Below are 16,750 nucleotides of genomic sequence, written 5' to 3' on the forward strand. Positions count from 1 at the left end.
TTTACTAAAATAACACTGCCGTTAACAAACAAAGACCAAATAAAGTTGGGTATTACTACTGCATAACATTTCATTTTCAAAAACTCTACTTACATAATGCATATTACTTGCATAGTGTCCCCCCACCCCCTCATTGGTTATTATTAAAAAAAAATGTGTTACCGTGCAAAAACTCTGTTCTTGATGCCTCGTTCCTTTCCGTACTGTACAGACTGCGCCTCTGTCCTACCACTGCAAAAAAGCCAGAACATAGTGTCACTGCCGACTCTCAAAACTCCATTTGTGCAAGAATCAGGAGAGATGGCCGTACAACAGATGACAAAATGACTTACAGCTGTGACCACAACTCAACATTTTTATATTTATGCATTATATATTTATTTATACATACCTAGTTAAGAAAACAAACAGATAAACCACAATATTAAGCACACTTTAATTTTTTAAATGTGTAAAACTGGACATTTATGAGGGAAAAAAGTGATAGATAACTATTAGCGGAATCAGAGTTTTGAACCAACTCAGAATTAATTCAGCTCAAAGGTGCCGATTTGCGTGTTCCCATACTTGCAAGTCACAAGACAAGGAGAAAAGAACAGCAAAATATTCTGTCATTGGTTTTTCAGCATTTTTGTCTTGTTTTCCAGTATAAACATTTGTAAATCACGATACATTAACTTAAGATGCTATTTGACGCAAGATATTAAGACTTGTTTTCTGAAAGAAATCATCCAAATTAAGTGAGTTTATGCTTGAATCAGGAAAAAAAATGGGGTCAGAAAACTAATCTTGTTTTACCTTTGAATTAAATTTATTTTAGACAGATTTTTTTCTTATTTTAAGCATAAATTCACTTATTTTGGATGATTTTTTTCAGAAGACAAGACTTCATATTTTAAGTTATTTTGCTTTTTAAGAAAATCTATCTTGATTTAATTTTTTTGTAATGGAAAACAAGACAAAAATACTAAGGATTTATTTTATTTTCAGATTTTTTGCATAAATTTAATTTTCCAAATGCCATTGCGTGCTCCTACATCCACTACACCCTAATAAAGAAACTCTTCTAACATTCTCACCAGTAGCGGAACTTGGATCCGAGGGTGAAGTACTGCAGAAAGAGGTTCCTCTCAGGAGGAACGGGTCGCTCCAGTCTGAAGAACGTGTGATGCTCCACGCAGGCCTTCCATAAGTTCTTGCAAGCTCTGTAGTTCATCATGTTGAAACCCAATAAAGACTCTCTGTTTTCAGTCTGTGAAACAGAAAGGGGAAGATGAGAAAGAAGGTTGGTGAGCTCACTGTATTTTGCAAATAATCCATTTGAGTACGTAACAATTTCAGTGGTTAATACCAAAACCAATAAAACTTCGCAATTCAATTCCAATTTCACCACTACAGCCAGAGCTGGGTAGTAACTGATTATATAATATGCATTACATAATCAGATTCCAAACATTACATGCAAGTACTTGTAATCAGATTATATTACATTTTACTTGTAATCAGATTATACTACATTTTATAATACTCATAATCAGAATACAGTTATTTTTTTATTGATTACATCATTTCGCTTCTATATAGTGAGGAAAATAAGTATTTGAACACCCTGCTATTTTGCAAGTTCTCCCACTTAGAAATCATGGAGGGGTCTGAAATTGTCATCATAGGTGCATGTCCACTGTGAGAGACATAATCAAAAAAAAAAAAAAAAATCCAGAAATCACAATGTATGATTTTTTAACTATTTATTTGTATGATACAGCTGCAAATAAGTATTTGAACACCTGAGAAAATCAATGTTAATATTTGGTACAGTAGCCTTTGTTTGCAATTACAGAGGTCAAACGTTTCCTGTAGTTTTTCACCAGGTTTGCACACACTGCAGGAGGGATTTTGGCCCACTCCTCCACACAGATCTTCTCTAGATCAGTCAGGTTTCTGGGCTGTCGCTGAGAAACACGGAGTTTGAGCTCCCTCCAAAGATTCTCTATTGGGTTTAGGTCTGGAGACGGGCTAGGCCACGCCAGAACCTTGATATGCTTCTTACAGAGCCACTCCTTGGTTATCCTGGCTGTGTGCTTCGGGTCATTGTCATGTTGGAAGACCCAGCCTCGACCCATCTTCAATGCTCTAACTGAGGGAAGGAGGTTGTTCCCCAAAATCTCGCAATACATGGCCCCGGTCATCCTCTCCTTAATACAGTGCAGTCGCCCTGTCCCATGTGCAGAAAAACACCCCCAAAGCATGATGCTACCACCCCCATGCTTCACAGTAGGGATGGTGTTCTTGGGATGGTACTCATCATTCTTCTTCCTCCAAACACGTTTAGTGGAATTATGACCAAAAAGTACTATTTTGGTCTCATCTGACCACATGACTTTCTCCCATGACTCCTCTGGATCATCCAAATGGTCATTGGCAAACTTAAGACGGGCCTTGACATGTGCTGGTTTAAGCAGGGGAACCTTCCGTGCCATGCATGATTTCAAACCATGAAGTCTTAGTGTATTACCAACAGTAACCTTGGAAACGGTGGTCCCAGCTCTTTTCAGGTCATTGACCAGCTCCTCCCGTGTAGTTCTGGGCTGATTTCTCACCTTTCTTAGGATCATTGAGACCCCACGAGGTGAGATCTTGCATGGAGCCCCAGTCCGAGGGAGATTGACAGTCATGTTTAGCTTCTTCCATTTTCTAATGATTGCTCCAACAGTGGACCTTTTTTCACCAAGCTGCTTGGCAATTTCCCCGTAGCCCTTTCCAGCCTTGTGGAGGTGTACAATTTTGTCTCTAGTGTCTTTGGACAGCTCTTTGGTCTTGGCCATGTTAGTAGTTGGATTCTTACTGATTGTATGGGGTGGACAGGTGTCTTTATGCAGCTAACGACCTCAAACAGGTGCATCTAATTTAGGATAATAAATGGAGTGGAGGTGGACATTTTAAAGGCAGACTAACAGGTCTTTGAGGGTCAGAATTCTAGCTGATATACAGGTGTTCAAATACTTATTTGCAGCTGTATCATTCAAATAAATAGTTAAAAAATCATATATTGTGATTTCTGGATTTTTTTTTTTAGATTATGTCTCTCACAGTGGACATGCACCTACGATGACAATTTCAGACCCCTCCATGATTTCCAAGTGGGAGAACTTGCAAAATAGCAGGGTGTTCAAATACTTATTTTCCTCACTGTATGTTCAATGCAATTCATGTTGTTGATGCAAAGAATAGAATATAATTTCTATCTATTTGTATTTCTATATCATCATTGTACAAGATTATCCTATTCAAATAAATGTGATAATGGAAGTAGGTCAAAAGTAATCTAAAAGTAATCTGATTACCTAAAATGTGTAATGTAACTGACTGTTACTAACTATAAATTTCATCATTTGTAATCAGTAACAGACTACAATTTGTAAGTAATCTAAGGTAAAGACAGATTTCGATTAAATGCAAAACAAAACGTCTAAACAAATACATACCAGTTCTTTTCTTAGTTGTATAAAAAACTGTTTAGATTTAAAAGATATTTTTACAATTTTCAACCTGAAACACAAGAGAAAGAGAGGGGAGGGGACATAAAGGATGTTTCAAATGAGAATTTGTATCCACAAGTTTTAAAATGCGTTTATTTCAATGAAATTCCCAATTCTAAAGAAATTTACAGCTAAAACGACCCTTACCATGGAAAGTGGTTGACTCGTACCCTGTCTTTATAGACGGAGATGCCGGCAGACAAAACTCCCATGTATATCTCTGCGTTACAGTGGTCCTGAAATCATGAAGAGTAGGAAACCATAAGGATGCAGTTTCCACGGCAACATCAAAACCATTTTGTTTTAAAGAGTGCTTAGACTTTTGGTTTGCTTAAGAAGGGATGCTCAATATATTGGCGACCATTTCGCTATCAGCCAATAATGACAGATGGATAGAATAGTTAAAACGAACAACAGATCAAATGAATGACAGAACAATAATACTGACAGAACAAATGGTGCATAGAACAATATTATTAGTGATGCAACAATTTTGGCAACCAAAAATATTTTGTTTTGGCCAAAATCATTGACTGAAACTGTGATGCAAAAAATATGCACTATATTACGTTTTTTCTTAACATGTTGTCTTAATTATTTAATGTTTGAATAAATCTGTCAAGAAAACAAGTTATAACAGCCACTGTTTAAATGTTTTATAAAAGAAAAAAACAATTATACCATTACATTTTTGAATGTTTATATAAAAGTTTTACTTTAGTGTTGATTAAATAAAATTTGATTGATTAATTGATTAGTAAATAAACTTTATTTTCCTTTTCGATTTCCGGCTAAATGAAAACTTTCGCTTTTTGTAAAAAAAAAAAAAAAAAAAACCTTTCGGTGCAATGAATGAATGAATGAATGAGGCATTTATATAGCGCTTTCATATGTACTACTGTACACCCAAAGCGCTTTACAATCATATCAGGGGATCTCTCCTCAACCACCACCAGTGTATAGCATCCACTTGGATGATGCGACGACAGCCACAGTACAACGGCGGTTTTACGTCTCATCCGAAGGACGGTGCTCTTTGACAGTATAGTGTCCCCGTCACTACACTGGGGCGTTAGGACCCACACAGACCACAGGGTGAGCACCCCCTACTGGCCTCACTAACACCTCTTCCAGCAGCAACCTGGTTTTTCCCAGGAGGTCTCCCATCCAGGTACTGACCAGGCTCAACCCTGCTTAGCTTCAGTGGGCAACCAGTCTTGGGCTACAGGGTGATATGGCTGCTGGCTTATGGCTTATGGCTGCTGGCAATACTACAATATATAGAATGACCTAATAAACAATAGAACGCCCAATAAAACAAACTGATGACAGATGAAATGACAGACAAACAAAATATATATTAAAATTAGTGGGAAAAATTGCAAAACACAAAAAACTAAACTAGACAAAACGAGAAAAAAACACAAAACAAAAAAAAAACACAAAACAAAACAAGGGTCCAGCCCCTGTTTTAAGTGGCACCAGATATTATTAAAGCAATACTCCACTTTTTTTGGAAATAGGCTCATTTTACAACTCCCCCAGAGTTAAACAGTTGAGTTTTACCGTTTTCGAATCCATTCAGCCGATCTCTGGGTCTGGCGGTACCACTTTTAGCATAGCTTAGCATAGATCATTGAATCGGACAAGACCATTAGCATCTCTCTCAAAAAAAATGACCAAAGAGTTTCGATATTTTTCCTATTTAAAACTTGACTCTTCTGTAGTTACATCGTGTACTAAGACTGACAGAAATGCCGTACCATGAGTCCAGCAGGCGTAATGATATGACGCAGCGCCTGAAAATAGGTCTAATAGGTAATATATACTAACATGTACAAGTTCAAATAAAGTTGACAAAAAAGGTTTTTATAAAAAGATAAACCTCACATATTTCAGACTTTAATTTATCTTTTTTGACTCATTCTTTTTATAAAAAATGATTTACTGACATTTACTATACAGTTTAGCTTATCTTTTATTATTAATAGTAAAATTCGGTCCGATTTTCCCGTGGCGTCTGTCGTTGCTATGCAACCATGCACTGCGCTCTCCACAATGACAAAAAAGTTTTAGTGGCTAATGGATTTCCACCGCCGAAAAACACTTGCTGTAGCTCTGTTACAATATTTATTTACGGAGAAGAGAAAAACACCCGTAGTGTTTGGGTGCACCCGCATCCTTCATGTCTTTTTTCATGTCGCTGCGCCTGGAAAAAAAGAGCACGTCGCTTCAATTATAAGCGCGCTTACCACGCGCCTACATTTGAATGAACTTGAGCGCGAAAAAGACGCGATATGTGAACTGCCTCTTGGCGAGCGACTTCCACACTTTTTTGCTACTTTGTAATAACTTTATGCGCCAGCGTTTCTGGAAATGAACGAGGGTAAAATCTTTTTTAAGACCTGACTAAATTAAATTTAAGACCGCGGATGAAAATCTGGCTGTTTTTAAGACGTTTTAAGGCCTTAAATGTAAAGTTCAGAATTTAAGACTTTTTAAGACCCCGCGGGAACCCTGTAATGGTCATGTCCGATTCAATGATCTATGCTAAGCTATGCTAAAAGTGGTATCGCCAGACCCGGAGATCGGCTGAATGGATTCGAAAACGGTAAAACTCAACTCTTTAACTCTGGGGGAGGTGTAAAATGAGCCTATTTACCCAAAAAGTGGAGTATCCCTTTAAAGCCTCTAGTGTTTGTTTGCAGTACCATATGAAACAAGAGAGATAGCCAGTGGGGTAAGATGGGCCGGTCACTCACCCGAGCATAGTGCAATTCCACGCCGTAGAGCTCCAGCGTCCGCGCAGCATTCAAGTAGTTAAACTCGGACTGAGCTGGTGTGAGTCCACTGTGAGAGAGAGACTCAATCTCAGAGATCCACAAACAATGAACGGCCTTGTTCCACAAATCTGCCCGTGTATGTGTGTGTGTGTGTGTGTGTGTGTGTTCAGCTGTGACCCTTTGTTCCTCCGTCTCCACTGACACTCAGTTAAATATAAGAATCTTTAACACGCTGGAGGATTTCATGGACATGTCTTACTTGTGCTCTTGGTGAAGTTTGGCGACCTCTTTCTCAAAGTCTTGCGGAGGGTTGGGAATGAAGCTGTACTCAGAGAGGTACCCAGACAAATGTTCGGAGTGACTGTAGTCCCCCAACTCAGCTGAAACACAAAACAGGCCAAGAAACCATGTGTGTATGTATGTCAATGTGAGGCACAATGTGTCTTTCACCCTTTCATAGAGCCAGGCTTCCAGTTTCCTCATAGAAGCTACTGGAGACCCCTTAAAGTCAACAAGAATCAAAATCGACACCATTTACTTTTATTCCTAAACAACATTAAAAAAAATGGCTGATACTGATAAGGTCAGATAAATCATTTTTTCAAAAATATATGTGCGCAATAACCTAATAAAATGAACAATAATAATTAATTAATTAATTAATTAAACAATTTTATAAAATTCTCGACAAAAACACAACTAAAACTAAAGTTGCGAGTACATTTAAATCAAATTTGAAGCATTAAAGAATGTCTGATGTTAATTTAGCAGCTATTAAATTATTAATACTATTAATTATTAAAGTTAAGGCAGCACAATGAAAAATAGGACAAATCTACATGAAAAATAGCATTAATATCCAATGTTGTAAACACAAAAGAAAAATGATTTTTAAGATTACCCTTAAAAAAATGAAAAGAAAGAAATTAAAATGAATATATTAAACTATATAAACTATTAAAAACAGCAAACTTGTGCGATTTCTATACGATAAAAGAATATAATGTGAAGCTATAAGTAAAACACAGTAGCTGTGCTGAGTGTAACATTAGTGGGTACTACAAAATATTGTTAATCCAGTAATAAATCGCCACATTTTTCAGCTTTATTACTGGAAATGGGTCAGACAAGGACAGGAAGGAGACAAAAGGCAGATCATGAACTATTTGGCAAACCGTACAGCCTTTGTGCATCCTGTGCGGACGGTTATATCACCAGCCAAACAAAACCACAGGTCAGAGAGTCTGCAATCATTTCCTCAAATTTGCGTCATTAAAATTGATGTTCAAGTAATGATGAATGGCAAGTGATATACTTCACACAAAACCACGAAACAAAGATACAAAATACACCTCATTACATTAGTTTTTTTTATTTGCCAAAATGTCAGAAGGCATTTCAAAATATGTCAAAATTAAATTTAAAATTAGGTAAATGGCTGCTACCATGCTCTATAGATATTGGCACTGAAAAACCCATAGGGACACTAATTGTTAATGCATAAATAATCTGTAATACTTACCCTGAACTGCATAAGAAGCCAAAAGAACTGCAGTGTTTTGCGGGCAAGGAAGCCTAGCAAAGAAACAAATGAAAACTGTTAAATGAGATCGGCTTTGAGAGGGAAAATTATGCATTTTACATGTAGAACGTGTGTCCTTACCTGCCGCTCAGAATATCCTGCTTCAGTTGCAAAAAGTACAAATATCTATGATAAAAAAAAATAATAATACAAAAATCACAAACAAAATCACTGATAAATACATAATGAGCTTCCAGAGAGAGAAAATGTGCTATTTTTTACGATATACACAGATTTAATTTATATGATTTAAGTTTTATTTTTACTTTTCATATGCATATGAGTGTAATTTTTTTTTTTTAAACTGTACCTTGTGTACTCTTCCTGTAATTTACCAGGGTCACTCACGAAAAACTTCACCCTGAACCTCAGATTATGTGGGGATGGCCCTGAAAATGAAAAATAATTACAAAAAGAACATTTTACTCAGATACATCATGCATATAAAAACCTTCAAATTTAAAAATGTAAAAAATACTTACTTTTGAGCTGTTTTCTAACAAATTTGTTTGGGTCCAGCCACCTCTGAAACACACAGTCATAAACAATATAAAACAGCGTGTATGAAATTTAGGCCCCTTTTTACTCATAGCACAACATTTTCATGACAATCACACAAACTCAGCAATGTGAAAGACACCAAAATTGCTTGTCGATAAAAAAAAAAAAAAAAAACCTACAACATCAAACGCAATGAATTAAACATTCACCTCGTTTTACTAGGAGCAGAAACTGAGAGCAGCGTTTTAATGTGTGACCTGAGATTCAACTTTCCTGTTTATGCAGACACTTTGTCTTAGAAACCAAAATAACTACTGAACTGCTTCGTATTTGCTATAAATAACAGACTGAAAATGAACAAGGTACATGGGAAAATATTTTTGCATCTTTCATATCATTGATATGCAAAAAATCAGCATTTTTCAGGTTTAATGCTCTTTTGCGCAACATGATGTGCTGCTTAAATGAACAAGGGTTTATGGGTGATCTACTGCCGATGATGACGGCTGAGTGACAAGTGAGCAGTGATGGGAATAACGGCGTTATAAATAAACGGCGTTACTAACGGCGTTATTTTTTTCAGTAACGAGTAATCAAACTAATTACTGCTTCCTCCATAACAACGCCGTTACCGTTACTGTCAATAAAAATGCGGCGTTACTATAAATGAGCTCACTGAAGCGGTTTTCGTCCGAGTAGACTCTCTCTCAGCCATAGGACCTGCAAAGTTTTTTCTCTGGTGTGTGTGTTTATGAGGCGCCGGACTGGACAAAAGCGAGGCGAATGCCGCGAGCGCGCTCGACAGTGCGCGAGAGAGACCGAGTGTGTCCGAGAACGCGCTCGACAGTGTGCGACAGAGACCGAATGTGTCCGAGCATAAATACTTTATTTATAAATAAATGACACATTTCAGCATTAGAATAATATCTGTAGCATATCGGTATCATATCATATGCAATGTTTTAATTAGTTTATATAACATAAACTCCAAAATAACCTGCAGGGAACGTTCAAACATATTTGTTTGACGGTTGTGAACACGTGCGGCAAACATGACTAGAATTTGGCTAAAATAAATAACCTCTGATGATGACCTTCTCTGTAGGTTACAAAAATAAACCCCCAAAATATTATATTATTATTTATGTTGATACATTGTTCAGTATTAATATTTAATTTAATAGTTGTCTCTCACATTGACCCACAGCAACATTAAAATAGTGTAGATTAGTGTACAATGTTTTATAATAATAAGATGTTCTATTTAGTGTCCATTTCATTCATTTAACATTTCATATTGGGGGTATCTTAAAAACTTTCTAAATTTCTTACATTTAAACTTTTTTTTTTTATTATTCTTTTTTTTAAGTAACGCAATAGTTACTTTCCCTGGTAATTAGTTACTTTTGTAATTATGTAATTCAGTTACTAACGCAGTGACTTTTTGTGAGAAGTAACTAGTAACTATAACTAATTACTTTTTTTAAGTAACTTACCCAACACTGCAAGCGAGCGCCTACCTGGCTGTCACAAGAGTCGTCTGCTAGTTGAAGGCCGAAGTAGTCTTGCTCAGTTAGCTCCAAGTGTTTATACACTACGTCCAACAAGATTCGCCCCTGATCTTGCTTCTGAAACAAGAGACAAAAAGTGTGCATTCATATCAGTTCTGCACTGTAATATAAAAATAAAAGAACCATACTCAAAAACAAACCAAAACCCTCACAAAAACACTAAACTAAACAGAGAAACTAAACAAAAAACAAAAAAATCTAAAAAAAAACAAACAATAATTAACAAAACCAAATCAAAACACAAATAAAACCAAACACAAAATAAAGCAAAACAAAACAAATCAAACACCAAACCAGAACACAAAAAACAAAAACAAAAAACAAACTAAAATCACAAAACAAAATCACAAAACAAAAACCAAATCAAAATACAACAAACAAAAACACCAAACACTAAATCAAAACACACACCAAAAATCACAAACACCAAACCAGAACACAAAACAAAAAACAAAAAACAAACACCAAAAAAATAAATAAACTAAAATCACAAAACACACACCAAACAAAAACCAAATCAAAATACAACAAACAAAAACACCAAACCAAACACTAAATCAAAACACACACCAAACCAAACAAAACACAAACACCAAATCTTGAAAAAAAAGAAAAAAAAAGTAATGTCTAAGAAATGAAGTAATGTATTTTTTCATAATACAATGACTTTATATGACTTTATACTTTACATTTTTATTTTGGACCTTGCATGGAAACACCATGCTCATTAGTTACCATGGAAATACCATGTTTCTGGACAAGCAGCGTTTTAATTTTTCAACGGAATTCCCACAAAAATATAGTATTTTCACAATAAAACAGTAAACATAGTGCAATAGTTATATATAGTATAGTCAAAATAGCATGTTTTATTACCAATTTATTTTATTACCAAACGAAAACATGAGACTTGAAATATTATCCTTTGAATCCAAGGCGGTTTTAATAGACAAACGTTTGCAAAGCTAGTTTAACCCTTCAGCCCAGCAGATCTGTGCAGCATGTATGATCATGACAGCCATGGCCTCAGGACACGCTTCTGTCGAACCCAGGAATGTGAAGCATCTGCCCGAAACAGCCCCTCTGAGCTCCACGCGGAAAACCAACCCGAGCCGCCACATCGCATAACTCCAGTCAGCCTCTATTGTACCTCATAGACGGCTGGTCTCCTGTGGTGATTCTCACCGACCTGCCATTTAGCAGACATTTTTCATCCAAACCAATTTATTGCACAATAACGGCAGCGCTCCAGCTCAGGAGTAAAATGCTGATACAGCAAAAATGAAAGACATCAGTAACTTTGTGGCTTCTGGGTCACCTCTACCTGAGATTGGACGTATAACCTCTAGAAGATCATTATCCACACAACTCTAAAACATGTACTCGCGGTTAGTAAAGGAACAGTTCACTCAGAAGTCAAGGTCCTGTCATCATTTGCAACCCCCACATCATTCCAAACATGTATGATTCTTTCCACTGTGGAAGACAAATGAAGATACTTTGCTAAATGTTCAAGCTGTTCAAACTTTTAATAGGAAAAACCTCGCACAGAGCATTTGCATGCTTTAGAGCACTTGAAATATAGTGCACAAATCATATGGACAACTTCGGTCAATGTTTATTTTGGTTTTATGAAAAAGAGCAGCTTAGACTTTCAGCAAAGTCTTAATTTATGTTCACGCATGTTTGCAACAACACATACAATTTGACAAAACTATTACTTTAAGGGAAAAAGTGTGCCTCAGAGATTTTCTGTGGAACAAAGATCTCAAATTATTCTTTGCAAATATAATTTAAGATCTTGAAGAGGTTTATAAAGACCATTTAAATCTTTAGATTTATTTCTAGAGGTTTTTTACCAATTTTATAGGGTTATTTTAGGTCTTTAAGAGTTCTTCTGAACCCTTAGAGATGTTTCTGTAGGCCTCCAGGGGAAGAATCTTTGGATCTTCTCAACATCCAAACAAATGGATGAAAGTTATGTCTTCCGTCATTCATTTTTCCATAAGGATAAGAAAAAGGCTTCTTTAAAGCGTTATAAGCCATTCAACCAAACCAACCAGATATGTGGTGCATAACATTCGAAAATCTGAAGCAAAGAATTTGAACATTTCACAAAAAGACAAAAGGTACAAGGGCTTTAGTGAGGGAAAGAACTACAATCCCATGAAGCATTGCGCATGACAATGAAAATGGAAAAATATAGAAATCTATAAAAACAACACTTAATTTACTGTACAATATGTACAAATATTTAAGTATTTTGGCAGACTTGATTATGTCATTTGTTGTGCTTCATGGGAGAGCACAGTTTTCCATACAGGAATTAAGATTGAAAAATAGATCATTTAAAAAATTTGAAGAAATTAATGCGAACGGATGGCTTCAACAAAAGCATATACCATCGATTAACTCAGGTCTGTCTTTAAAGGTTTAGAAAATATTGTTAAAAACTAATTTCCCTCTGGAGAAAATGGAGTTTTTACATTTATTGTAATCTTAGTAAGTTAGGATTAAATTAATCTTTTCTTTTCTTTTAATTTTTTTCATTTTCTGAAGTAAATGAGTGGTGTTGGCCTGCTGCCAAGATCCTTGAGTGTTCTGAGTGGTTGCCAGGGCGTTGTTATGCAGCTGCTAAGGTGTTCTGATTGGCTTTTACGGTCTTGCTGGAGGATTCTGATTGGGTGCTACTGCTAGTTGGTTTCTTATTGGCCAAAGTCCAAAAAAATCCACTCTGTAACCTTTAGTGTAAATATATGGGATTTTTCGCATGTTTTGTTATCCACCAAATTAAAACCTAAACCGATCACTTACAAAAGAAAAAACATGCTCGTTCCAAATGATTTTCAAGTATGGAGCACAAAGGATACTGAAGTTTAATATTAAATCAAAATTTGGCCTCTTTTAGGAAAACAACTAGTCCTGAGGGTTGATTTAGTAGCTTAGGTTAAACATGCGTGTACTCACATTGACACTGAAGGTCTGTACTGTGTTGTCCAGCAGTAAAACGTTACACACCACCTGCGCTTGCTGTCTCTCTCTGGCCTCCTCCAACGCTCCCACATCGTAAGTACTGCCAGCAGGCAACCGGAAGCGTGCGGTCATTACGGTCCCCACTCCGTCTGCAAAACACACAAGGCTAAAGGTCACCAACAAGCTCAGCTGACCCGCATTCACCACGGTACACGTTATTAAGCAGTGCAAAAAACACACTAGCGCATGTGCTCCTACGGCAAACATGATTCACAAACATTCTGTACTCCACCTGAAAAGTTCCTGTAAACAGCTAAAAAGTGAGCAGTTTTATAGATTTTAGCTTTCAGGCTTTGCTAGTAGAAACGAGAAAGCAAAAATCAAAACACGACAGCTAGACAATGGTTTGTCAATTGAAGAAACTCATAAAGGAAGCACAGGTCAGGGTTGCTGTGAAGATAAGTCATCATACAACTCATGAAAGGAAATTGCTTAATATATTTTCTTTTTTCTGTGAGCTAACCTTATTCATCTTCTGAAACTGATGAAATTCATAACATTAAACTGTTTCATTCAAGGTTTCAGTGATACTAAACGCTCTCCTTTAAGCTAACAAGGTCAATTTCGACCAAGACTATCAGCCAACTGAAGAGTTTCTCTCCGTCTTTTCTAATATAAATAGGTTTTCAAAAGAGACACAAATAATACAGAAGGAATTTCTACAAGAGCAAAAAAAGCTTCCTTTCAACACCTAGCAAAAAGAGACGTAGCATTTTACAGCCACAGTTTCTCAAACCTAACCAAGTTTCTGATTGGCAATGATATAATCAATTATAACGAGAACACAGTGAAAAATGCACATTAATGCAGATATTAAAACATTGTGTTGACAAAAATATGACAAGAAAAAACAATACCGCAAAATATAAACTATGCTAACAATGTTTTCAACGCTAACAATGAACACTGATGAACTAATGCACACTGATAGTGGGTTAATTAACTCCAACACATTAATTAATCAGCATAAATCAACATCTCCAATAATTAATCAGATTTATATACATTAACATAAAAAATTAGCTTGAGTACAAAATGTTGCAAACGAACATTTGAACATTAAGTCACAAGCTAGTCAGAATGTGCCAGTCTTGTCGCGAATGCACTCCTGTAACAATGCAACTAAAATTGCAAATTGCTTTAAATTAAATGTTGATACATGTTTATATATAATGTTTGAACATTTGGTTTATTTAGAACTTCCTCGTCAACTAAATTTTGTTTTGCCAACTAAAATGAGAGTAAAATTTACTAGCGATGGACCGAATTTTCGCCAACTCAAAATATTTGTCCGAAACAGCAAAAAATGTGAATTTTAGGTTTCAGACTAAATAGTTTGAGGCATTGACGTGACATTTAACATGAGAATTTTAACTGTGTCAGTGTCTATTTGGGGCACAAAACACAGATGAACTACATCGAGTAAATATATCAGCAGTGTGGACGCACATACAAAAATAATTCTAGAGAAGCAATACGTGACATTTTTTTCTGCTGAAATATCAAGAGGCGGCTTGTGAGAACTTCATAAAGAGTTCAATTACCCAAAAACCCAAATGGTTTCGAACTAAGCGAAAACGAACATTTTGGTTTCGGTGCTTTGGTAAAAAAATTGGTGTCGATGCATTGCTAAAATTTACTAAAATTAATGAATATGACATGAAAAAATATCAACTACATTTTAAAAAGTATTGTTTAGCTCTAGACAGCCCACTCTGGACTCTAGAACCAAATACTCTAGACTTGGTGGGCGACGCATAGAATCAAAGACTTCACAGTGAGTTTCCTAGGGCTAAAATCTCTAACTCTAGAGAGTTTGTAACCAACTGCTGGGTCTCTGACTCCACACCACCCAATCTAGTGTCTTTCCCTTTCACCCAGTTTCGTCTTTGTCGCCTTTTTTCACCTTTGTTGCCATTGGCTTTTGGCTTGCTTGGTTGGGGACATTAAATTTAACATTTCATTTAATACTCAACAATAATTTTGATCTGCCTGCATTGACACCATTATATGAGAACTGAACTGAGTTGGACGATGACATCACGGTTTTCTCCAGAGCGGCTATATATATAAATTAACTAAATTAATAACTTTTTTACAACAAAAATGAAACCACTGAACTTACTTAAGCTGGACTGTGATGCTATTTTCTTCTGGGAACAAACTTTGTTGCATTATTTTCTTGTTATCTCTGTAAAGCTGCTTTGAAACATTCCTTAAAGGGGTGGTTGATTATGATTTCACTTTTCTAACTTTAGTTAGTGTGTAATGTTGCTTTTTTTGAGCATAAACAACATCTGCAAAGTTACGACGCTCAAAGTACAAAGCAAAGGGAGTTATTTTCTTTTACAGAAATCACTTTTTAAGGACTACAACAAACGGCTGGTAGGGACTACACAAGCTTCCTCCCGGGTTAGTGACATCACTAACCCTAAAATTTACATAAACACCACCCCCGGGACACTATTTATAGATTATCATGACAGAAAATGCTAATCAATGACTAGAAGATAGTTAACTCGACATCAGCTACATAAATTCATCAACTAACCATTCAGAAATGTCCTGTTGCATTCTACATGTTGTCACTTCTTCTTGAGTCTCTCTCCATCTTTGTTTGAACATAAAAGGCTAAAAGTTTGTAAAATTTTCATTGTGTGTCTGTGTGAGGTAATCGAGCTGCTAACACACACGAGCTCTTGAAACTCCGCCTTCTGTGCCGGAAGCAGCAGCTCATTTGCATTTAAAGGGACACACACAAAAACTGTGCGTTTTTGCTCACTCTCAAAGAGTGACAATTTTAACATGCTATAAAAACATATCTGTGGGGTATTTTGAGCTAAAACTTCACATACATGAAGTAAATTTAAATCTAATAAATAGACATCTTTGATGTTCTTTATCTGCTGATAGACGCCTGCTTTAAAACTCTCCCATGTGCATCTGTGGAAGCGCTCGGTGAAGAGCGTCAAAGATGCCGATTTACAACATGTTTGTCCCATCAATGGTATACAAGCCGAATTGCGTTCAGACTTTGGACTTAAACGGACTTAAAACTCTTTTTCTTAGGCTAATTAACTTATGTTCAGGATTCCCTCATTCATGTGTTGAGCGCCACCTCGGGGAGCCATGAAGAAGCGACACTGGGAGCAGGGAAATCTATTTTAATCTCCTTTTAATTTCCAAAGAACACCCCATTGACTTCCACTATAAGAAAAAAAAACCTTTTGTGTTTCACAATTCACATAAGAAGAAAGTCATACAGGTTTGGTACAACATGAGGGTGAATTAATGATAATCTGAAAGGTTTCTACAAACAAGAAAAATATATATTTTCTTTAAAATACCCCAAGCATTATCTTCTCCTGAAGCCCTTTAAAATGGCATTTGTATCATTTACAGTTGCCTAAAGTTTATTTTTACATTTTTTTAGGAGTTTCTAAAAATAGACGCAACTAAGTTTCTTTACACATGTCCGCGCTGTACGAAACAAGCTCCCATAACACTAAAAGGCAGCTGCGTAAACAACAGGGGGTCAGAGTTCATGACCTGTAGGAGCAAACATGCGACCTTTCAGCACGGTCACAGCCGCCTATTCAAATTCCACACCCAACTTACTGCAGTTATTAATCTATGACACAATCTACATGGAAAGGAACTGGCAGACAAAATCAATAACAAACGCATTTGAGCATTCCTTTGACATACGTTCGACTAAATTTACATTGTACCGTTAAAAGA

At 36.2% G+C, this 16,750-nt stretch overlaps 1 protein-coding gene across 5 annotated transcripts in view; it reads right to left on the minus strand.

Annotated features, from left to right (window-relative positions):
* Nucleotides 1–16,750, minus strand: part of ptpn4b (protein tyrosine phosphatase non-receptor type 4b) — a 37,265-nt gene that overhangs the window by 15,968 nt on the left and 4,547 nt on the right. For 3 of the 5 annotated variants that reach the window (XM_084415614.1, XM_084415612.1, XM_084415613.1), the window contains exons 2-13: nucleotides 12,944–13,098; nucleotides 9,902–10,033; nucleotides 8,387–8,429; nucleotides 8,215–8,293; nucleotides 7,986–8,030; nucleotides 7,845–7,897; nucleotides 6,582–6,702; nucleotides 6,302–6,389; nucleotides 3,687–3,775; nucleotides 3,486–3,549; nucleotides 1,080–1,252; nucleotides 163–231 (exon numbers count right to left, since the gene is read on the minus strand). In XM_084415614.1, coding sequence (XP_084271740.1) covers nucleotides 163–231; nucleotides 1,080–1,252; nucleotides 3,486–3,549; nucleotides 3,687–3,775; nucleotides 6,302–6,389; nucleotides 6,582–6,702; nucleotides 7,845–7,897; nucleotides 7,986–8,030; nucleotides 8,215–8,293; nucleotides 8,387–8,429; nucleotides 9,902–10,033; nucleotides 12,944–13,081 — 1,094 coding nt within the window. In that variant the 5' untranslated portion in view covers nucleotides 13,082–13,098. The remainder of the gene's footprint in view (nucleotides 1–162; nucleotides 232–1,079; nucleotides 1,253–3,485; nucleotides 3,550–3,686; nucleotides 3,776–6,301; nucleotides 6,390–6,581; nucleotides 6,703–7,844; nucleotides 7,898–7,985; nucleotides 8,031–8,214; nucleotides 8,294–8,386; nucleotides 8,430–9,901; nucleotides 10,034–12,943; nucleotides 13,099–16,750) is intronic. The other 2 variants (XM_084415616.1, XM_084415615.1) reach the window with 1 other exon arrangement.

The sequence above is a fragment of the Rutilus rutilus genome, assembly GCF_951802725.1.
Source record: "Rutilus rutilus genome assembly, chromosome: 8".
NCBI classification, from domain to species: Eukaryota; Metazoa; Chordata; class Actinopteri; order Cypriniformes; family Leuciscidae; genus Rutilus; species Rutilus rutilus.